Source organism: Tiliqua scincoides, chromosome 3 (genome assembly GCF_035046505.1).
Source record: "Tiliqua scincoides isolate rTilSci1 chromosome 3, rTilSci1.hap2, whole genome shotgun sequence".
NCBI classification, from domain to species: Eukaryota; Metazoa; Chordata; class Lepidosauria; order Squamata; family Scincidae; genus Tiliqua; species Tiliqua scincoides.
This window is the reverse complement of record NC_089823.1, coordinates 62,665,900-62,688,462: the sequence shown is the minus strand read 5'-3', so window position 1 is coordinate 62,688,462 and position 22,563 is coordinate 62,665,900. Positions and strand designations below refer to the sequence as shown.

Here is a 22,563-nt window from a genome sequence, read left to right as displayed (position 1 = left end):
GCATATGGCAGCTTCATCTGTTCATATATACACTGTGCTATGGTCATAAATTAGCACCACCTGGTGGAAAATTTAATGGCGCTAGCAATGCTTAAGGCTAGGATCCTCATGTTTCAAACCTGATCTTGAACCTTCAGCACATGTGGACTATCCTTTTGTGCATTTGCACTTCAGCCTTCAGAATTACTGCTCTGCTACCTATGACTAAATATCATTGCATTTTACATTTTTAGACCTCCCTTCTTCCAAGATGCTTGGACACAGCTTAATTTGCTATCCCAAATCCAAGGTTTTAAAATGCAGATATTTTTGTGACAATATTTGAAACTGAACAGGAAGGAGTGAAATGTCTTACAACAATGTACAGTATGTAGAGATGTAGAACTTTCCCCTAACTTAAGTACTGGGGTATTAGGACACTTTGTACATCTGAAAACCAACCACCACAATTGGAGTGAATTGATGCAAAAAGATTTAGGTCACTTTTTCAGAGAAGTATAAACCGATACAAGCAAAAGGACAAACACAAATCTGTCATTTGAAAGGAAGGTGAAATAACTCTGATCTCTGACAAGAGGTAGAATTAAACAGAGCACAGTGGAAGAGAGGTTATAACAAGATGTGGCACAAATTGGAATGTGTACCTTCTGGTGCATGTTCTAACTATAGGTGTTTGTCTCCAGTGAGTAAGGCAGGATTATAGCCCAAGTCTTATTGAACACAATGGGCTTAATTATGAGTAAAGTAAATAACATCATTTTCAAACACCTCTAGTTACAACAGCTGAGTGTTCTGCCTGAACAGCCATATACGCATGACATGGAGCAGCGTTGCATTGCCCCCACATGAGGCATGTTCAAAAGAGGGATTTGGCCAAAGGCCAAACTATTTTTTACAAAAGAGCAGAAGGTAGTTTGGGTCTGCACATCACCCTGTTTCAAACTGCCTCCAACTCTTTGAGGAAAAAATTCCATATTATTATTATTATTATTATTATTATTATTATTATTATTATTATTATTATTATTATTATTATTATTATTATTAACAGTATTTATATACCGCTTTTCAACTAAAAGTCCACAAAGTGGTTTACAAAGAAAAATCAAACAACTAATGGTTCCCTGTCCCAAAAGGGCTCACAATCTAAAAAGATGCAAAAGAATACCAGCAGACAGCCACTAGAAAAGACACTGCTGGTGTGAGAAAAGACACTGCTGGTGTGACTCAAAGCAAAGATATCTCAAGCAAAGCCTTCACTAATAGCACTGCCATTTGAACATGCACAGCACCACATGGGAAACTGTCTGTGTGACTTCCCATGCAGTTTTGGTAATAAACTGCTATAATTCTGAGAATTTGAACTACTTGAATTCCTTACTTTCTACATAAGCCATCCCAAATTCAATAATGAACACACCAGGAATAAAACTTCATGACAGGTGAAGTTAACTTGCAGTCTCATATTATATTCTGCTCATCATAAATAGTGAAAGAGATGGAGAAGGCGGGACTCGAGAGAGAGAGAGAGAGAGAGAGAGAGAACCTGGAGTGAGGGGAGAACAAGATAAGTAGAAAAAGTAGAAGAAGTGGAACACATGATAAATATATGGAAGAGAGATTTGGTTAGCTAGATAATGCATGAAAAGACTGGGTGTATTGGAAATTGTCATAGTGTTGGCTACAGTGCAGGCCTCTAGTATACGTAGATAAGTTTTTCCCAGGAAGTAATACTTGAATGAAGAGTAGCACAAAGAAACAAAAGGCTTATAGTCTCAATGTATCAGTGGATAAAGGAACATTTTTCCAGCATTGGCTTGAACACAAGGCATAAAATGAATCTTATAAAACCAGCCAGGAGCAGAAAGCAGGCCAAGCCACTTCTCCTTCAGATACAGTATTTGAATCAGCCTCTGAGTAGATGAGAGTAGTTCTGCAGGGGCAGTCATGAATGTATGTACACTTGAAAGCTGCAGGCTACATTTTGTGTTTGTACATTCTCTCTCTCTCTCTCTCTCTCTCTCACACACACACACACACACACACACACACACACACACACACACACACTCACAAATATTCAACCACAACTGTTAATTTTCCTTTCTCATATTTCACAGCTGTGTATGTAGGGAAGACACACATCACTGGATCAACTATGATTTATCCATGTTTCTAAAAACAAAACAAGCTTTAGAAATGTTCTAGTTTATATGAAGCAAACTTCATATAGTGCCATAGGAGTATAACAGTTGAAGGACATGTTATGTCTTTACCTTAAGGAGGCAACTTACAGCCCAATCCTATCCTTTTCCCCCTCCACTGATGCAGCTGTGCCACATCCTGAGAGAGGGGATAGTTCTGGAGGTATCCTCTGGCAATTTACTTTTACTTACTTACTTTCAAGCCTGACTTTCTCTCCAAAGGGATCCAAGGTGGCTTACAACAGTGTGGGGAAATATAAAAACATAAAAATGTTCCCGTACCCCAGGAGCAAGCCTCTGAGGCCCAGAGGAGTCTACTTGAACCTGTGCCAGAGAAACCACTGGCACAGGTCTGCATGGACTTGGGCTGTGGAATTGGGTCCGAGAAGGGGATTTGGATTCAGAGGCTGCTACTGCTGCCACCAAACCTGCCCCCTTCCCAGACCTGATCTTCCCACCTCCCCACCTCCATTCCCACCCTGTTCTGCCCTCCTCCTGCCCTCGTTCCATCTCCCCCACCGACCTACCTTTGGCAGCAGCTGCTCCATGTCTCACCATCATGCATCTGGCTGCTCTGGCATTCCAGAACCATGCAGCTCCACTCACTTTCAGAAAGCCATTTGCAACGGCCATAAAGAGTGCCCTGCTTGCAGAACATTAGTAGGATTGGGCCATTAGGTGGCAATATATGCACCATAGCCTTCCTCTAGTGCCCTGTCCAGGGTCCTGAATGTCAAAGGGATCTACAAGGCCAAGTCCTAGAGGATACCTAAGGAATATGAAATCTGCATCATGGGCATGATACCATAGTCTCCCAAGACTGAAGGATGCCAATGAATGAATGATCATGGGCGTATAAAGATTGGTCACTTTAATACACCTTTATAAACCTATGAGCAGAGGTGTTTGTTTCCGGTTAGTTAGATAGGATTACAGCATTACTGAACACAATGGCTTACTTCTGAGTAAGGTAAATAGCACCATTTTCAAACACCTTTACCTATGAGGAATAATATGAATTCAAAATGGTCTTACATATTCTAAATGAGCAGTTTAGTGGTTTCAACAGGACTTCCAAGTCTCTCTCTCTCTCTCTCTCTCTCTCTCTCTCTCTCTCCCTGAGTTGAAGATGGACAAAGACTGGGACAGATAGCTACTGACAGTCAGGAATTAAGTTTCAGCTAACCTAATTAAATTGTGCTTGGATGTTATTCTAAGTTGCCAATAGGAATATTTTCTCCTTCACAAAATAAAGCTGAGCTATTTATTTCAAGCACATCTCCAAGGTGAGCAGAACCAATTTTGTTTGACAACTGCTTTCAAGCAATTTTATTGCTGGTAAAAGACAACTGAGGTATTTAAGCAACAGAGCAAGAGAGCAAGTTCTGGCTGATAGTGATACAAACTTGGCTCTGAGTTTTTGGGGATACCCAATGATATGTGTGAAAGAGTCTATTAAAGTGTTCACAAATTAAAAATGTTACTGTGTTTTCTCTTATCATTTAAATCTCAGATATTTGCCAGAATTCGAATTACTGCAAATTATCTAAATTATTGCAAATTAATTAATGTAGATTATGCAAAACTGGACAAGAAAATAAGTTTGTCATTTCAGGTTTTAGAGAAGGTTTTAGAGATGTCGACATAACTTTCATTCACAGCACAATCCTATACTTATGTACTTGAAAATAATTCTGACAGTATGGTTGACTCTCAGAAGAACATACATAGGATTGTTGCTATTGAGCGCAAACCTATTTATGATGACTCAGAAGTACAGTATATTCCATCTTGATGAATGGGGCTTATGTGCAGAAAAGTATGTTTTGTTTTCGACTTCAGCCATAGGGCCCAACAATACATTACATTCAGCACATACTGGGAGTTGATGCACTTGGTTTTTATACTCTCAATAACCACCATTGGGGGGGGCAGGTTGTAGCATAGGTTGAATGATTTAACCATTTTGCCTCATTCACTGTCCTGATCCAAGTTGATCCAGACTGATGCCAATTGAATTTCCCTACCTGGCCACATAGCAGCTACAGGTACTATCTAGATTAAGGTCATGGCAACGGAAAATGGTTAAGTCCCTCTCCCCATGCTGTAGTCCCACACCAGGTCAGGTATCCCTATAGCTGCTAATTAAAAATATAATGGGCATGTCAACTTCAAGCACCTGCCTAACTACAGTTTGGCCCTTCATGTTTAATTGCTATATTAATCTTGTAATTTTATTTCTGACCTTTCAAAACTTATTTTATGTTTGGGATCTTTTTAAGAATGCCCCTGAGTTTTTGGAAAAGCAAAAATCATCTTGCCCCTTAGCAGCGGTACTCATACCCTGAAAGTGAATGTTGGTTACATAAAAAACAAACAAACAGTAGCAACCATCAGTGGTCAGGTAGGTTGGGCACTTGCCAAGGACCCACACTTATCAAAGGGCCCCCTGCCTGTGTTGATCTTTCTCAACACCAGAGGTAACGGTAGCATCCAATGAACCCTCGGGGCCGGAAAAGGGCATGCAGTGAGGACTTTGCCCAAAGGGTGCCAGCACTAATGATCATTTCTACAAAATTAAGGCATATACCTCCAAATGTTAACAATATAGAATCTCATTGATTTGTATTAACTGAAATTCAGCTCTCCCAAGTGAAAACTATTGAAGAACATAAAATTTTAAAGTTTAGACATACCATTTCCTCCCCATAGAATTAAACATTCTGTGATTTCAAATGTTTCCCATGACTACTTGCAGTGAATTATAAATATACTGTACTACTTCATCTTCCTAGCATGTGTGGGAAGATGGGTAGAATCTAAATAAACATAATATGAGCTATTTCTATATGTTATCATCCATCACACAGGAATCTCTGCCACTTTGCCATCTATCCATAAATTTGCACTTTTTGAAAAACAAATGCTGACTGAGTGCATGAACTACTTTCATTCTGATTGGGTAGCTTTCAGACACCATTTTTATTTTGCTTAGCTGTAACTAGGCTCCCAGACTGTGGTGTGACAGTGAATTATGTCCTAGATTTATTATTGGTGATATCTTTATAATAAGAACCCCAGTCTTTCTAGAAGAGAACATTAACTGTGCTACAAATACAATCTTAAAAAAAAAATTATAGGATTCCTTTTCCTCCTACATCACATTCACCTTAATCATCTTACACCCACATAACTGGCTCGACGTCAATGACACTGTCTCCTCTGTTAACTGAAGAAACTGTTTTATATTTCTATGATAACTGAAAATGAACAATCTTCAAGTCAAGTTGTTAAATTCCACATACTTGGAACAGTGTGTGGGTGTTACACAGATTAGTACATGGGAATGAAGAAGACTTCACCATTCTACCACTGCCCGCCCCCACACACAAATACATGTACGCCCTTCAGAGGACAAGTTACTTGTTTACTCAGATTTGCATAAATGCTTTTGCTGCATAATAATCTTTAGTAAAGGGAATCACATATGACACCAACACTTCACAGTCAATGGTTCCAAAGACTATAAAAAGTCTCAACAGGATTCAGCTGTCCCTACCGATTTGTGGGCAAAGACATCCAGGTGTGTCTAAAGCCCAAACATACCTTCACAAGGGTTGGGCTAATGGCCCATACCAGTATTGCCATCCTTATTCACATGAGCACTATTGTATGAGCATTACTAACAGTGATGTGGGAGAAAACACATCACAGTAGCAAGCATGCATTGAAGGCAGGGTATGAACTGGACCATAGAGCAGGTAAGGTTGGTTATATTCAATAGTATCCATTGTAAAGATTAAAGAGAAACCAAGATTCCATTATCAGATGTGCTGACTCCGATAATACTGTCTGCCGACCATACTCATAATGTGATTTTTTGCTTGTATGTGTGTCCCCAGTGTGCCATTCGGATCTGCATACCGATGTGGGGAGTAGCATTGACACCATACGAGTAGGGCCAGTTCAGATAGTTTCCACCCGGCATGGATGCAAAACAGAGTGGAACCCTGAGGGTGGAGGGCACACTCTCATTATTAATCATGCAGTGAGTGTGACCAGCAGATAGTAACATCAGAGTCAGTCCATGATCATGAAATTGGCATCCTGAACACTTTTTTATCTCCAAACTTATCTGTCCGTATACTCATCAACAGGTCTCCTGTTTTCCATTAAGCTACAAATCTGAAATTTGACATAGTTCATGCTTATGGTTCACTAATAAAAACTACATTGTGAGACAATTGCATTTTACTTAGATGGAAGGTAAAACTGCCCATGCAGTGTTCAGCTGATACAGTGATAGATGCAGATCATACAGTTGAACTGAATTCATCAGCACACTGAATCCACCTAGAATCCCAGTTCAACATCTTATTTCCAAGGTGCATCTGCAATGTTGTGACATAATTTGAATCTACCAAAACTTCCACACCAAGGACAATGTCACAGAGGGTAGAGTTTTAACAGGATGTGCAGAAGGTAAAACTGTATTTATTCCACATGTCCCAACCATTCAGGCTACCCTTTCAAATGTAAAAGTCTGCCATTCCTGCCATTCCATGATGACTATCAGTAAGCCCCAGGAACAATCCTTAAAACAGGTTGCTAGGATAACAGGGGAAAAATTTAGGCATAGTCCTAAGAAGGGTATCTTACAGAGGTGATACTAAACCATGTTCGTTGCTCTGTTGACTTTATCTCAGCACACTGCACTTCAGCTTCTTGTGATACTTTGTTGTTCAGTTTCACCATATGCTTATTATTGCCTGATCCATCCATCATTTCCCACTTACTCTCTTGCAACAATGTCTTAACTGTCCCACTGCCTCTCTGAAGTCTGTTAATTGTCTACCCACTGCTGACAGTTAAATTCCCTTCTCCTTCCCTCAGATGACAAAGGTAATTCTCATGTTATGATAATCAGCCCATTTTATAAGAACATAAGAACATAAGAACAGCCCCACTGGATCAGGCCATAGGCCCATCTAGTCCAGCTTCCTGTATCTCACAGCGGCCCACCAAATGCCCCAGGGAGCACATTAAATCTTGGAAGAGATTGAATGATCTCTGTGGTGAAGTTCAGAGAGTTTGAAGTAATTATTTGGGCCAAACTCAAACTGGCAATTCAAACAGTCATTATTTTGTCATAACTTTTTGGTCATTGAGGAATCCTGAAGTCCTGCAAGCAGAGCATCCATGAAATTTAATGCCAACATAATGAGATGCATTCTGAGCCACATGCAGAGAATCTTCAGCCAACTGCCTGCTTGTGAAAACCTATTAGCCATTCATTCCACTGCTCTGATATTGTGAAATGTTCATAATTATTTCAATAGGGAACCTTTGTCAGTAGAATATTCACAGAAAATCCCCAAACAACAAGATTAGCACTTTCCCCTCATAAAGTGTGCATCTGCCTTTTTGAAGGAATCCGAGCATAGCTAGAGGGGGTGCAAAGCACTAAGGGTACAATCCTAACCACCTTTCAGTACTGGCCTAACTGCAGTCAGCCCCAAGGTAAAGTAGCAAAAATGGCTTTTCCGTGAGGAGGCCCCCTTGCCACATTGGCACAGCTATGTCAGTGCTGGAAAGCTGCTTAGGATTTCTCCCTAAGTCTTGCAGGGAACCTCACTGCACCCCTCCCCCTCTCCTTCAAAGCCATTCTAGGTGGTGGGAGCAAAACAGAAGTGTATGCCTCTGTTTTGCTCCCACGGCCTGGAATGGCTCTGAAGGGGAGGAGCCAGCCCCTTGCACGTGGCAGTGGGGTTCCCTGCAAGACTTAGTGTTTTGCACCCCCTCTAGCTATGCCACAGAGAGGGAGGAATTCTTAATCAAAGAACAATGTTCTAATCAATTAACCATACCAATCAATTGATTAAAGCCTGCAGCTCTATTATTTTCACATAGCAGTGACAGGATAATGTCAGGATAAAGAAAGATGAACAAGTTCAGCCATAGGTCGAGAATCCCAACCATGTATCAACATTTCCCAAATTAGCCTTGCTTTGGCAACTGTAATAAAAGCAAGAAGAAAGGAACTACGTAAATTGTTTTGCTTGTGTTGTCATTAAGAACAATGCTGCCTGGAACTGGGTCATTAAGTGCTCCATTTCTACAGAGAATTAAAAAAAAAAAAACATAAATCCTAGCTTCAACAAAGAGGGCAATGGCATTCTTATGCCTTGTGCATTAAATATAATGAGTGATGGGCAAGGGCTACTCCTCCCGCCCACTGCAGTTTGGATGGTTTATTTTCTGCCAGAATCAGAACATAATGTTTGTCCTGAGGCCATTCTGAAGTTTAGCTTGATTGCGCTTCTGTCATCAGGAGTAGAACAGGGCCTGGAGGATTCAGTGTTCCCCCATCCTATCTGCATACAAAGACAAGCCTCCATGTTGTCTTCTCTTTCCCTAAAACATACCTGTTGGTCATTATTAGGGGCATTGGGAAGAAGCTTGAGGGGTACATGAGAACTGTGGTGGGTTGATGCTAGCAGGAATGGGATTTGCAATTCCAATTCTGATGGGAGATGCTGTGACCAGTCACTACGCTATTTATGCACAGCATTACTTCTACAAGAAGAATCATCAGTGATAATGATCAGTTGTTGTAGGCATCAAACTCTGCTCTTCAGCATTACAGGGGCGCCTGAACATTGGAAGCAGGATACTAAAACCAGTTACAGTATTTAATTTTGACACTCTTGGACAAAAAGTGTTTTAAGAAGTAAAACACACTCCTATACATGTTTGACAAAATATTGCAGGTGAAGTTGTTTGAGCATCTGATGTGTAAGTATTACAAAGGTAAAAATTTCACATTCTAGCCCCCAGCGCTACACACAGACAAGTGTGCGTCAGATAACTTTTTAAATTGAAAATCAGTTTACAACAATAAAAAATTACCATTCCAAAAACCAAGAAAATTAAAATATTAAAAACCTTCAGTTCATGATGAGAGCTGAGCTGCTTTAAATTTCCCCTCATGATCCAAAAAGCAAGGGAAATTGAATGTTAAAGAGGTTGGCTTAATTTCTGCACCAAGATTTTGTACAGTCTCCTGTATTCTCACTTTACAAATTAGGCTTCATGAATCCACACTTTTCTTTTTAGTTTTACATTGGGCTAGAAATTCAACAGGTGATGCTTTCCATCACTTGCAAGAGTGAACCTCATGAACCTCAGCCTGATGCATCTCTACAAGGCGCAAAGCTGCCCCAAATGCACCTGCTTCTACAATAGTAAACATCCTGGCAGACATTTATCACAAGCAGCATCCACAATCACTTGTCTCCAATGGAATGGTAAGACAATGTGACATCCATTCCATGCAGTATACGTGAATTCCTACAGAATCCAACATTTGATAGAGCAATGATAGAGGCAGTTTCAGCCCTCAAAAGCTATTTTGGTTGGTTGACACAAACTGCTTGTACTATGGTAAAAAGGAGTCACAGGAAGTGGATGACCTGCAATGGGCTGGATCAACTCTTTGATTTCCTCCAAAGCATTTAAGAGCAGCTTCTTCATAACCTGAAAAATCATATGAAACAAATGAAAATGGAAGAGATTTTCTAGCCATCACCATTTATTGTGTTAATTGATATCTGGAACTTAATTAACTGAATAAAGTAATCACACATCTTCTGATTACGTTGAAGAAGAAAGCAAATTGAAGTGGCGTCTCTCTCTCTCTCGCTCTCTTAGAGAGAGAAAATGCTTGCAAATCATACTACCCCTCCCCCCTTCCTTTATTTGCCTTTGCTCTAGTTGGTGAAGTGTTTGCTGCTACCCTTGCTGGTGTTCCATTGTTTCCCTCCAATCTTTCTTTTGAAAGACAAAAACAAAAAAAAGTCTATTGTCTATCTCTTGTGGCTGTGAAGATAGGCTTGAAAGTTTGTGGGCAGTTATGGGAATGTCTCAGGTAGCTGGAGGAGTGGGGAAGTAGGCTTGCCAGCCCCTCCCCCCAAGATTAGGCTGAAGTCTCCAGAGACTAGTATATGTTCCCAAGTGACTACTAACAAAAGTCCTGGAGTTTCAAACAAGACTCCTTGACTTACAGCCCAATCCTGAGCTGCCTGGAGCACAGGGCTGCCATGGTGACAAAATGGCTACCACAGCAACCTGAGCGCAACCAGGCAGCCCATGGCAACTCCTCGGGGAAAGGGGACTTTTGTCCCCTTCCTCTGCATATGGGAAGTAGCCCCGCAATGGGGCTACTCAATTCTGCAGTGGCTCTTGAGCCAGCCCAGAATCAGAGAGTCCCATGTCAGGCTGAGCTCCACCAGTCCCACTACTTCCCCTTGCTACGCCTTCCCCCACCTTCACTCTGCCTCCCCCTGCCCCAGAACGCCTCCTCCCCACACCCTCACTCACCTCTCCACTGCCCAGTGGTCTGGGCAACTACTGCCCTCCCACTGGCACTGGCCCAATGTGGACTCACACTGGGCCAGCTCTGCTGCTCGGCTGGCACTAACCCTCGTAAACGTGCTTTATGGCACGTTTGCGACAGTGTGTGCCAGAGGTAAGTGTTGCCCAAACTGCAACCCAAAACCCACTTATTTATCGCAAAGTGCCAACACAGCAATTTAACCTGAATACTGAGGTTTTAGTTTAGAAAAAACAACTCATACATTAACATCTTTTACCTACTATTACTTGTAACCCGTAATGAACTTTTCCTCTAGAAATTTGTCCAATCCCTTCTTAAAGGCATCTAGGCAAGTTGCCATCACTGCTTCCTGTGGCAAAGAGTTCCACAGACTAATTACATGCTGGGTAAGGAAATATTGGCAGGGAAGGGGTGGCTGCAAGACCTTACCGCTGCTCATTTTCTCAAACAAGAAAAAAAAACTTTTAAAGCCCCACCCACAGAAGTGGGCTCTAAGGCTGCAATCCCAGCCACTCTTTCCTAGGAGTAAGCCTCATTGACTCTAATGAGGCTTACTTCTGAGTAGGCATGCACAGGAGCAGGCTACAAGGCTGCAATCCCAGCCACTCTTTCCTGGGAGTAAGTCTCATCAACTCTAATGGGGCTGGTTGGATGGCTGCATCATGCTGTATTTCATGCTCACAGCTATGTGAAATTGTGCATGCACTTCTTTTCCAATAGGATTGGAGAAGCAATTCTGTGGTTTACCTTTAAGATAATATAAAAATTAGTTTTGTGTGACGTTCTTACAGATAAGCCTCCAGCGGGCAATAAGGCAGGGCCAGCAGCACGTGCAGGGCTGGCGCCACAAAGCCCAAGCTGTGGCCCGAGTGCTCTGCTCCCCTCCAGCTATGCCACGCTGTGAGCTATGCTCCCCTCCAGCCTAGCTCCTCTCCATCCCCACCACGGGAATGTCCGCGCTGCACCCTCAGGCTGCAATCCTTCCCTCACATTCTTGGGAGTAGCCCCAATGACTTTAATGTGACTGACTCCTGAGTAGACATGCCTAGGAGTGGGCTCTCAGGCTGCAACCCAAGCCACACTTTCCTGGGAGCAAGCCCCAATGACTTTAATGAGACTGACTCCTCAGTAGACACGCAGGATTTGTCTCTGGCTGTGCTGCTCACCCCCAGCTGCGCCTGTGCTGCGGAGGAAAAGCCTCTCCTGGCACTGAGTGGGCAGTTGGAAAGGCGGGCTGCAAAGGTTCAAATGGCTGAGTTGGAGAGCAGCTCAGGATTGGCTGGTCTTCAGCCAGTGAAGGGCCCTGAGCCATTCTAACAGAAAAAGCCAGGAGTCTGCTGGATGCTGATTGGCTGAGCCTGCTGGAGAGTTGGGGAAGGGAAAAACGGGGGGCAGGTGGGGGCAACGGAGTGAAGGGAGAGGAGACAGCAGCTTCAGCGCCCCGCTCCAGGCTGCCTGGCTCAGCGCACGCGCGTGCCCACAGAAAAGTGCCCTCTCTGGCACTCTCGGAGTGCCCTCTCTGACACGCGTGCCATAGGTTCGCCAACACTGATCTATACCTTGTAACAAGCCATGTAAAGGTGGACTCCAGTATCCACTGATGTCCACCTGTAACACATTTTAAAAAAAAAATTCCCTGTTTTCCTGCCCCTATGCTCTTTCCCCCACCCTTTATTGCTGGACCCTGCCTCAGAACCAGATTTTTCTTGTCTTGCCAGGGTTGGCAGCCATGCAATATCGGCAAGGAATGGTGTGTTGCCAAACTGGTAATTGTGTCTGCAACGTGCTTTACTTTTCTGCCTGGCAACCACCTTCCACAGGCTTTGCCATAAAGAGTGAACTTAGCACTTGGAAATGTGGAGAACTTTGGGAAATGGATAGGCTTACAGGGATTTTGTATCAACAGCGTAAACCGACACAGATAGAGCAATGGAGACCATTTTATGCTTGGTTGAAAATGAAGTTGTAGATGTATAAGACAGGGCATTTAGATGAATATATTGTATACATGATATATTATACAGGATATGATATGATAGATAAATGCTATTAAGAGGTTAAACTAGAAGAGGAACAAGATTAGAAAATAGGTATTGATTGATTATATTGATATATGATTGCCTGCACCCTTCAACAGTATGTTTTTGTGTGTGTGTTTTTGTGTTGTGTATTGAGTTTGTGTTTGTTATGTGTTTGTTTATATTTGTTGTTGTTTTTTTATTTTGGAAAATAATTAAAAAATTAATTGAAAAAAAGGAAATGTGGAGAACTTTGTTCATTTCTTAAATGTGTAGTTATATAGAGGGTGACTGACTTTCTAGTATTCCATGGTTACTGTTGTTTCATCCTTAAACACTTGCTTTGTTGCTATGGCTTAAAGTCATTCATTGTACCTTTCCCCCCATGCATTGCTGCAGCATTTGACTGCTACTTCCTGGTTCTTTCTTTGTGGAAGTAGATTGTTTATTCTGTTCCCACAGTCGTCAAAGTTAACTCATGCTGATAATGATTTTATTTGCTTTGGGCTCTAAATAGGTATGCAGTCTTTTTTTTAAAAAAAGCATTTACTTGTTTTATTTTTTTAATGCATTATTCACTTTGTTCAAAACTCCCACAGCATTGTCAAAAATGGAATGAAAAACGCTCAGAAATGTCATTTCACCCATTAGAATCAAGAGCAATTGTGTGTGCTTCTGTGTATATTCACACCCAACCAGTCACGCGTACCCCCTCTTCACACAACACATAAACATCAGAGGCATCCTGAGGGGGATGACATCCAGTACAGCCATGGACCAGCCCTGTCCCCTTTGAGCCATTCCTGAGTACCAATCACTGCCAGGGTTGCCCAACTCTTGCTTGATCTCGGATGGCCTGGAGGCAAATGGGATCTTGGTCAGTGTAGAAGAGGTGGCCAGCAGTTGAAGGCGTATAGGGCATGCTGGCACACTTCCTGGCTTGCTGAGGGAGGTAAAAGGTGTGCACTCTTGCACTCAGCTGCAAGCTGGCTCTTCCAGGTTCATCCAGCCATGGAGCCAGCTGCCATGCAGGAGAAGGGCACGTGCAGCCAGGAGTTCTCCAAGCTGCAACCAAGTTGCCCAGCTTAGGGCAACAGAAGAAGCAAGCCAATGTGCTCTCCCACACACTCACCTTCTTGCTGCTCACAGGCTGCACTAGGGTAACAATTTCCCCTTCCAAGTGTTCTTGCTCTCCAAAACCATGCCAGGGAGGGACTCTGATTTCACCAGCTGTCACACTGGACTGTTCAGCCTCGCTCAGTGTCCACGACTGTGCTCAGAGCCCAAGCAGCATTGCATAGCCTGGCATAGTGGCCAGATGAACCCAGAAGAGCCAGCCAGCAGCTACAGGAGTTCATGCCTCTTGCCTCTCTCAGAAGAAGGAGGGCATGTGGCACCCCCTTATGGTACCCAGGGCAGGCCACACTACCCACCCCATGCTTGACACTGACAAACAGCACTTCAGAGTTCTCACAAGGAAAATATTTCAAACACAGCAGAACATTAATGAACACTTTGAAAAGATTCCACATGAAAACTGCAAATAGGGAGAATTGCTTTCCACTTTGAGAATTGTGGCTACATGCAATTACTTCTTTCAGACACACAAACACCTATTTTTTAACTGCTGTACAATTATTTCAGTGCACACACCTATTTGTGGTTCATTTCCCTCATTTTAAAGTTGCACCATTTCCTCTGAACTGACTAACTGGCTCCACTAAATGGCAGAGTTTACAGCACACCATATATTTCAACAATCTAGGACAGAAGAGCATGTCTTTGCTTTATGCTACATTTCCCGACATCATGCCTCATTAACATCTGTCTGGTTGAACAGAGTGCTTTGCTACACAGGATTCATGAAAGCCAGGCCCAGCAATGTCCTCAACCACAAATAAAAAAGAACCACAACAGCGCAGCAGTGAACTGTGGATGCTTCTCAAGGTTGCAGTGTCATGAGTTATTGATCTGAGGTGATCTTTTACATTTTAATTGCTTCAAGTACAGCTTCAGATGATATGTAGAAGCCAACTGTACAATATAATAAAATCTGATACACTAGTAGCCCTCACCAACCCACTAGCACAGGTCTGAATGGACCCATGGCAGCAGAGGGACTTTTCCTGGGGGAAGGAAACAAATGTTCCTCAACATGCCAACCCCCCCCCCCCCACACACACACAGGATACAGTGGATGCTACATTGGCACTTGTAGCGTTGGCACAACCCACTAGGGGCGTTGTGGGTGCCTGGGGGTTGGGGGGAGTGGTGTGTGGGTGGGGCGGGGGGTGCGGGGTGGAGGGGCGTTGTGGGTTCCTGAAAGTTGAAGGGAGGGATGTGTGGGTGAGGCGGAAGGTGCGGGGGAGGAGCATTGTGGGTGCCTGGAGGTTGGGGGGAGTGATGTGTGAGTGAAACGGAGGATCCGGGGTGGGAGGGGGGGAAGGCAGCTCATCTAGGAGAAGGAAAACTCTGATCCCAAACCTCCACTGCCTTGTGGCTATATCCAGTTATGGAAAAGGCTTCAGGAGTCAACCTCGAGGCAAAATCAGGAGCCGGAGTCCCTGAGGCAGTTCATGGCTGAACACAGTCATGTTCTGGCAACTCCTGCGACGCCGCTGGAACCAACCGTATTGGCCTCTGCCTTTCCATTGGACCATTTCAGTGACGTGGAGAGGGGGGATTTGCTGCATGGGTAACAGCCTATCCTCCATACCTTCTTTACCCAGGCTTCACGCACTGGAGAGTACACTCCAACTTCGCCATACGGCGTCGGCACAACACAGGAAGCAGCAGTTTACCGGTTATAAGTCTTCGCTCGATTGGCATAGAGCGTGATGCCAGGGGCTGCTTCCGACAGTGGGAGAGATCATTGCATCGCATTGGGCAGCTACCGCCTGCCTTAAGCTGGGCAGTCCCCAGTCAGTAAGGTGCTGCCTCACCACGGTCCGTTAACCTCACGGGGTGCGTGGGGTTTAGGGTGAAAACCAACAAGCGGATCGACAACTCTGCACCATGCAACAGAAAACAGAAAACTCCTGCCCTAAAGCTGGGCACCAGGAACGTTAGGACAATGACACCTGGCTTCTCTGATGACCTGCAAGAAATTGATGACACACGCAAAACAGCTGTCATCGACATGGAGCTGAACACACTGCAGATGGACATCGTCGCCCTTCAAGAGACGAAGCTTCCAGATTCTGGATCTGTCAAGGAGAGAAATTTCTCATTTTTCTGGCAGGGAAAACCACCAAACGAAACCAGGGAACATGGTGTTGGCTTTGCAGTCAGAAATTCCCTGCTGAAGTCCATCATCCCACCTACTGTGGGAAGTGAAAGAATTTTGTCCCTGCAGCTTCAGTCATCAGCAGGACCTGTCACTCTCATCAGTGCTTATGCACTGACTTTGTCGTCTCCAGCAGAAGCCAAAGACAAATTCTATGATGACCTGGCCACCACTATCAAGAAGATCCCCGTAAAAGAGCCATTGTTCATCCTTGGCGATTTCAGTGCTAGAGTTGGTGCTGATAACAGTTCGTGGCCCACTTGCTTAGGTCAGTTTGGCATTGGGAAGATGAACGAGAATGGCCAACGCCTGCTAGAGTTTTGCTGTCATCATGGTCTCTGTGTCAGCAATACGTTCTTCAACACGAAGCCCCAACATAGAATCTCTTGGAGACACCCAAGATCAAAGCACTGGCACCAGCTCGACCTGATTCTCACCAGACACTCCAGCCTTCCCAGCACCAAGATCACACGCAGCTATCAGAGTGCTGCCTGTGACACTGACCACTCCCTGGTGTGCAGCAGAGTGAAACTGCAAACAAAGCGACTGTATCACACGAAAAAGGAAGGAAGACCTCGCATTGATACCAGCAAGACCCAGGATCAGAGAAAAGTGGAGGAATTTGCACGAGCGCTTGAGGAATCTCTTCCAGGCCCGGTCGATGCAAACGCATCCAACAGATGGGAACATTTCAAGAATGCCGTTTACAACACCGCCTTGTCCATATTTGGCAAGAAGACCAACAAGACGGCAGACTGGTTTGAAGCCCACTCTGAGGAGTTGACACCAGTCATTGAGGAAAAGAGGAGAGCTCAAGCAGCACACAAGGCCTGTCCCAGTGAGCACAACCTGCAGGTCCTCCGAGCTGCTCGCAGCAAAGTCCAACAGACTGCCAGGAGATGTGCTAACGACTACTGGCTTCAGCTCTGCTCCTAGATACAGGTAGCAGCTGACACAGGCAACATCAAGGGGATGCATGACGGTATCAAGCAGGCCCTAGGTCCAACACAGAAGAAAATTGCCCCTCTGAAGTCTGCCACAGGCGAGGTCATCCAGGATCGGGCGCAGCAGATGGAATGCTGGGTGCAGCACTACTCTGAGCTATATTCCAGAGAAAATGTAGTCACCGAAGAAGCGCTGAACAACATTGAGTGCCTGCCTTTGCTGGAGGAGCTTGACAGTGAACCAACCCTAGAAGAACTTCACGTGGCCCTGGACTCCCTTGCCTTTGGCAAGGCACCTGGAAAAGACAGCATCCCTGCTGAAGTCCTAAAGTGCTGCAAAGAGATCATCGCTACTGAGCTGCATGAAATTCTCTGTCTCTGCTGGAGAGAAGGTGAAGTACCTCAAGACATGAGGGATGCAAACATCATCACGCTGTATAAGAACAAAGGTGACAGGGGTGACTGCAACAACTACCGTGGCATCTCTCTCCTTAGCGTTGTAGGAAAGTTGTTTGCCCGAGTTGCACTAAAGAGGCTCCAGGTACTTGCAGAGAGCGTTTATCCAGAATCACAGTGCGGATTCCGAGCCAGCAGGTCCACCACTGATATGGTATTCTCCCTTAGACAACTGCAGGAGAAATGCAGGGAACAACGACAGCCACTCTTTATAGCCTTCACAGATCTCACAAAGGCTTTCGACCTGGTCAGCAGGGACGGCCTCTTCAAGATTCTCCCCAAGATCGGATGTCCACCCAGGCTCCTCAGCATCATCAGATCCTTCCACAAGGACATGAAGGGCACTGTTGTCTTCGATGGCTCCACATCAGACCCCTTTGACATCCGAAGCGGCGTGAAGCAGGGTTGTGTTCTTGCACCAACCTTGTTTGGGATTTTCTTCACTGTCTGCTGAAGCAGGCCTTTGGAACTGCAACAGAAGGCATCTATCTCCGGACCAGATCAGATGGAAAGCTCTTCAACCTCTCCAGACTGAGAGCAAAGTCCAAAGTCCAGCTGAAATGTCTTCGTGACTTCCTCTTTGCCGACGATGCAGCTGTCACTACCCACTCTGCCAAAGATCTCCAGCAGCTCATGGATCGTTTTAGCAAGGCCTGCCAAGATTTTGGACTGACGATAAGCCTAAAGAAAACACAGTTCATGGTTCAGGATGTGGACTCACCTCCCTGCATTACAATCTCTGAGCATGAACTGGAGGTCGTCCATGACTTTGTATACCTTGGCTCAACGATCTCCGACACTCTTTCTCTCGATACTGAGCTAAACAAATGCATCGGTAAAGCAGCTACCACGTTTTCCAGACTCACAAAGAGAGTCTGGTCCAACAAGAAGCTGACGGAACATACCAAGATCCAGGTCTACAGAGCTTGCGTCCTGAGTACACTTCTGTACTGCAGCGAGTCATGGACTCTCCGCTCACAACAGGAGAGGAAACTGAATGCTTTCCACATGCGCTGCCTCCAGCGCATTCTCGGCATCATCTGGCAGGACAAAGTTCCTAACAACACAGTCCTGGAACGTGCTGGAATCCCTAGTATGTATGCACTGCTGAAACAGAGACGCCTGCGTTGGCTGGGTCATGTTGTGAGAATAGATGATGGCCGGATCCCAAAGGATCTCCTCTATGGAGAACTCGTGCAAGGAAAGCGCCCTACAGGTAGACCACAGCTGCGATACAAGGACATCTGCAAGAGGGATCTGAAGGCCTTAGGGATGGACCTCAACAAGTGGGAAACCCTGGCCTCTGAGCAGTCCGCTTGGAGGCAGGCTGTGCAGCATGGCCTTTCCCAGTTTGAAGAGACACTTTGCCAGCAGTCTGAGGCAAAGAAGGAAGGCCCATAGCCAGGGAGACAGACCAGGGACAGACTGCACTTGCTCCCAGTGTGGAAGGGATTGTCACTCCCGGATTGGCCTTTTCAGCCACACTAGACGCTGTTCCAGAACCACCTTTCAGAGCGCGATACCATAGTCTTTCGAGACTGAAGGTTGCCAATATAAATACATTGGCACTGATGTATCACTGCATGGGAAAACAAGAAAACATGTGAAGCCTGTGAAAATTCCACGCTGTAGCACAATGATACACTTCTGAGCTATATTTGGTAACTTACCCTTTTAGGTCTTCACTGTGGTGACTCAGGGGCAACCTGCAAATCACTCTGATGAAATGAAAACAGGAATTCCAACATAGATCCCACAAAGGCCAGGTTGGCCCCCTGTAATCCACTGTTTTCAGTAGTCTTTCTTGGAGAGAGTAGTCTAGAATGCAGAAGTGGGAAAATGTCCAGAGAAACAGGAAATTCAACTGTAAGATTTTCCCTTCCCTGCTTCATCCCCATTGCTATTCAAGCAACTGCAAAGAAAGCTACCACTGGTATCCCAGCATCTCAGAGTAGGGTCTGATCTACCAGCTGGATCAAGGGTGGATTCCATATATCACTATTAACTAGTCGCAGAAAGGTCAGACAGGTAGTTAATGTGATCTTCACACACCCCACCCTATCAGATTCTAGGACACAAAGACTTTGGACAAGGTATGACTCAAGATACTGCACTTTTTCCAGAGCATCTTTCTGCATATTGACTATCCCCAAAGCATCTTTGCATTCATCATCAGATAGTAGCAAAAATGAATGAATGTGTGGCTACTACCTCTCTCCATGACAAATGGAAACAACTCTATTTTCTACCCATCTTGGAAAACAGCATTGGCTAGTTGTTACTGAGTTGGTTAGCATTCCCTCAACATTGGTTAGCATTCCCTCTTTCCCTCAACAAGGCTTTGTTTTTATCTCCTTGTGGTCTGCTTTTAGTCTGCATTGATCCCTCAATCCAGTCCTGTATTTGTTTTCAGAGTGTGTTAAGCTGGCACCATAACTCACTAGTGGAGCCCAGTAGTGCATGCAGAAGGTGCCAGTTTCTGTCATTTTCAGACAAGGCTGGGCAAGACCATCACCTAAAACTTTGGAGATCAGCTGCTTGTCCGTGTGGACAGTACTGAACTGGTTGCACCAATGCTCTGGCTCACACTAAGGCAGCTTCATTTGTTCATTTATACCAAACATCAACTATCTATCTGACTTGGTTTCTGAATTGCGATTCTCCCACTAGTGAGTGAGTGTAATCCAAACATAGATTATTACGTATCATCTATCCTGCTTTCTTTATATTCTGTTTCAAATTTCACTTCTTCCACCTAGTCTTTCTATGACTATCAGGCAGTAACTGTTACCCTACACATGCCTGATCTTGGAAGCTAAGCAGCATCAGGCCTGGTTAGTACTTGGATGGGAGACCACCTGGGAATACTGGGTGCTGTAGGCTTATACCATAGTCTTTCAAGACTGAAGGTTGCCAACCTGTACTGTCATTATCCACAGGTAATTGTACCCTTTTTTCCACCCTTCTATTCTCTGCTTTTTGTTCCAATTCAGTCAATTGCCTTTCCCTGTCCATGTTACCTAGGGTGAGTTTCTGTGAGTATTTGCGACAGGAAGCCTCTATCCATCCACCCCTGAGGATATGGTTAAATATAAAATTCCCCAAAGCATTTTCCTGTCAAACACCTTATCTTGTCACTTCTGAGACAGAATCAAACAAACCAATAAAATGCATACTTATTTGGTGTCTAAAATATATATGAACCCACTTAATTAGGTATTAGTTAGAGTGCAAAATCCTGGCCTTGTTCTTGTCGAAGAAAATTGCACTGCCTGTTTCCAAGGATTACAGGCATCAAGCACACATCCTGTTTCTTCCACTGCTCAGGTCCCATTACTTGATAAAATTAGATGTTACAGATTAAGCAGCAGAGAAATATAGTCATTCAGATGTGTTCCTTGTGACCTAGAAAAGACATAGCTAAAGAATTAAAAGTTCCCCTGCTGTTGCAGTTGCTATGAAGGTACTGGATACATGGTTAGAAAGAATTTAAAAGCAAATCGCTTTTATTAGCCTTGCAGAAAAGTCTTCAGTGTTGTAACAATGTCACAAAAGTAGCTGCCAAGACATGTGATAGGAAGTACTTTATTCCCAGGGCAATCTGAGCTCCATTTTTACTTGCATGGTAATTATTTTGGAAGGCTTGGTTCAGGAGTGGTCCAGGACCCAGGAGGGCCCACATTCAACCAAGGACCCACCTGACTAAGCCATGCCCTGAATTCTCTGTACTGTGGAAGTGGTAATGGCCAGTGCACCATCAGATAGTGGACAGGGAGTGTTAAGGGGGAGGGGGCTAGAGCAGAGCTTTATCCAAGTATTCCCAGAAACTTGGTACAAAGGCCAGGAGATCTGGATGGTTGATTTGGGACCATTACAGATCCCATTTTTAATGTTGAAAAGATTAAAAATTAAATTAAAAAAATTAAATTAAAAAAATTAAAAAGCTGCCGCTCACTTGTGATGTTCTTGAGATGTTCTTTGTAGTCTCTGAATTTGTACAAGTGTGAGTATTTAGGTTTTCTGTTCACTGATAAACATACCATCACTATTCCTATAGTATAAGGAAAGTGTGATACACTATTTTTCCCAATCAATATTCCTTAAACCATTCTGTAACACAGTGTAGTTTGGCGGTGATATAAAACAAGAATAACAGAACAAAAAGTCTAATTACTTGCCATGAGACCTCAGGTTGGGATAGGAATCAAATGTGGAGTACTAGAGAACATTTTCTTATCCTAAGTTGAAAGTAGGTGGTGGATAGGGAAAATTTGAAGAATTACATACCACATGATCCACTTAAGAACTATCAAAAAGATAACCAAATTAACACAGTTCTAAATTACAAATATTCTCAAGCCATTCTCAAATGTGATTTTCCAAAAGTAAATTATGTGTTGAACAGAAAAGGGCTGTTGACAGTGTACAGTAAAATGTTGACGGTATACAGTAGAAAAGATGGAGGATGACACAACTTTGAACTACTAAATCCTCACAAGATGATCATTTGTCCATGCTAATAGAACTGTGGCATAGCAAAATGTTGACTTACTTCATAGTACAACTTTCCTATGAATCTTGTGTGTTCAGTAACTCTATTCAATATCACTGATAGTATACTGTTTCTACTTGTTCTCTTTATTTCTCTCTCAATTTCTCTCTCTCTTTCTCAACACAGGGATGACATGCCAAGCCCGAAGTTCTTACGTTGCCAGCGAGATCCTGTGGGGTTATCGTTTCACACCCGTACTCACTCTAGAAGATGGATTTTATGAAGTTGATTACAATAACTTTCATGAAACATATGAGACAAACACACCGTCTTATAGTGCCAAAGAACTGGCAGAGATGGCCAGTCGAGCAGAATTGCCCCTCACTTGGTCTGTGTCCAGCCAACTAGACCAGCGTGCTGACCTGGATACTGAAGAAGAGGCCAAGAACCAGGAAGAACAAACTGAAAGAAACGGTGATGTGGCCAACTTAGAGAATGAGTCCAAAGTTTAGAACCTCCAATGGGACAGAGAACCACAAACCTCCTTTTAAACAGGACGAGAGGAAGGAATGTTTAAGGTGTAAAATACCTACCTGCCCATAAGATAAGCAAAGATTTGGGTTAAAACTGCAATATTCTATACTTTCAATGTAATCTTCTATCATTGTTTTCTTTTTCAACTGGAGAAATCCATGTTCTCTTATGCAGATGTATGGTTTGGCATTGGATTTATTTATTTTTTGATAAAGGGCAAAAGTTGTCAACCTT

The 22,563-nt window shown here is 43.9% G+C and overlaps 1 protein-coding gene across 1 annotated transcript in view; it reads left to right on the top strand.

The window, feature by feature from the left end:
• KCNJ6 (potassium inwardly rectifying channel subfamily J member 6) overlaps nucleotides 1-22,307 on the top strand; it is a 30,965-nt gene extending 8,658 nt beyond the window's left edge. Inside the window, exon 2 of the mRNA XM_066619915.1 lies at nucleotides 21,982-22,307. Within this exon, the coding sequence (XP_066476012.1) occupies nucleotides 21,982-22,307 (326 nt within the window). The remainder of the gene's footprint in view (nucleotides 1-21,981) is intronic.
• The last annotated feature ends 256 nt before the right edge of the window (nucleotides 22,308-22,563 follow it).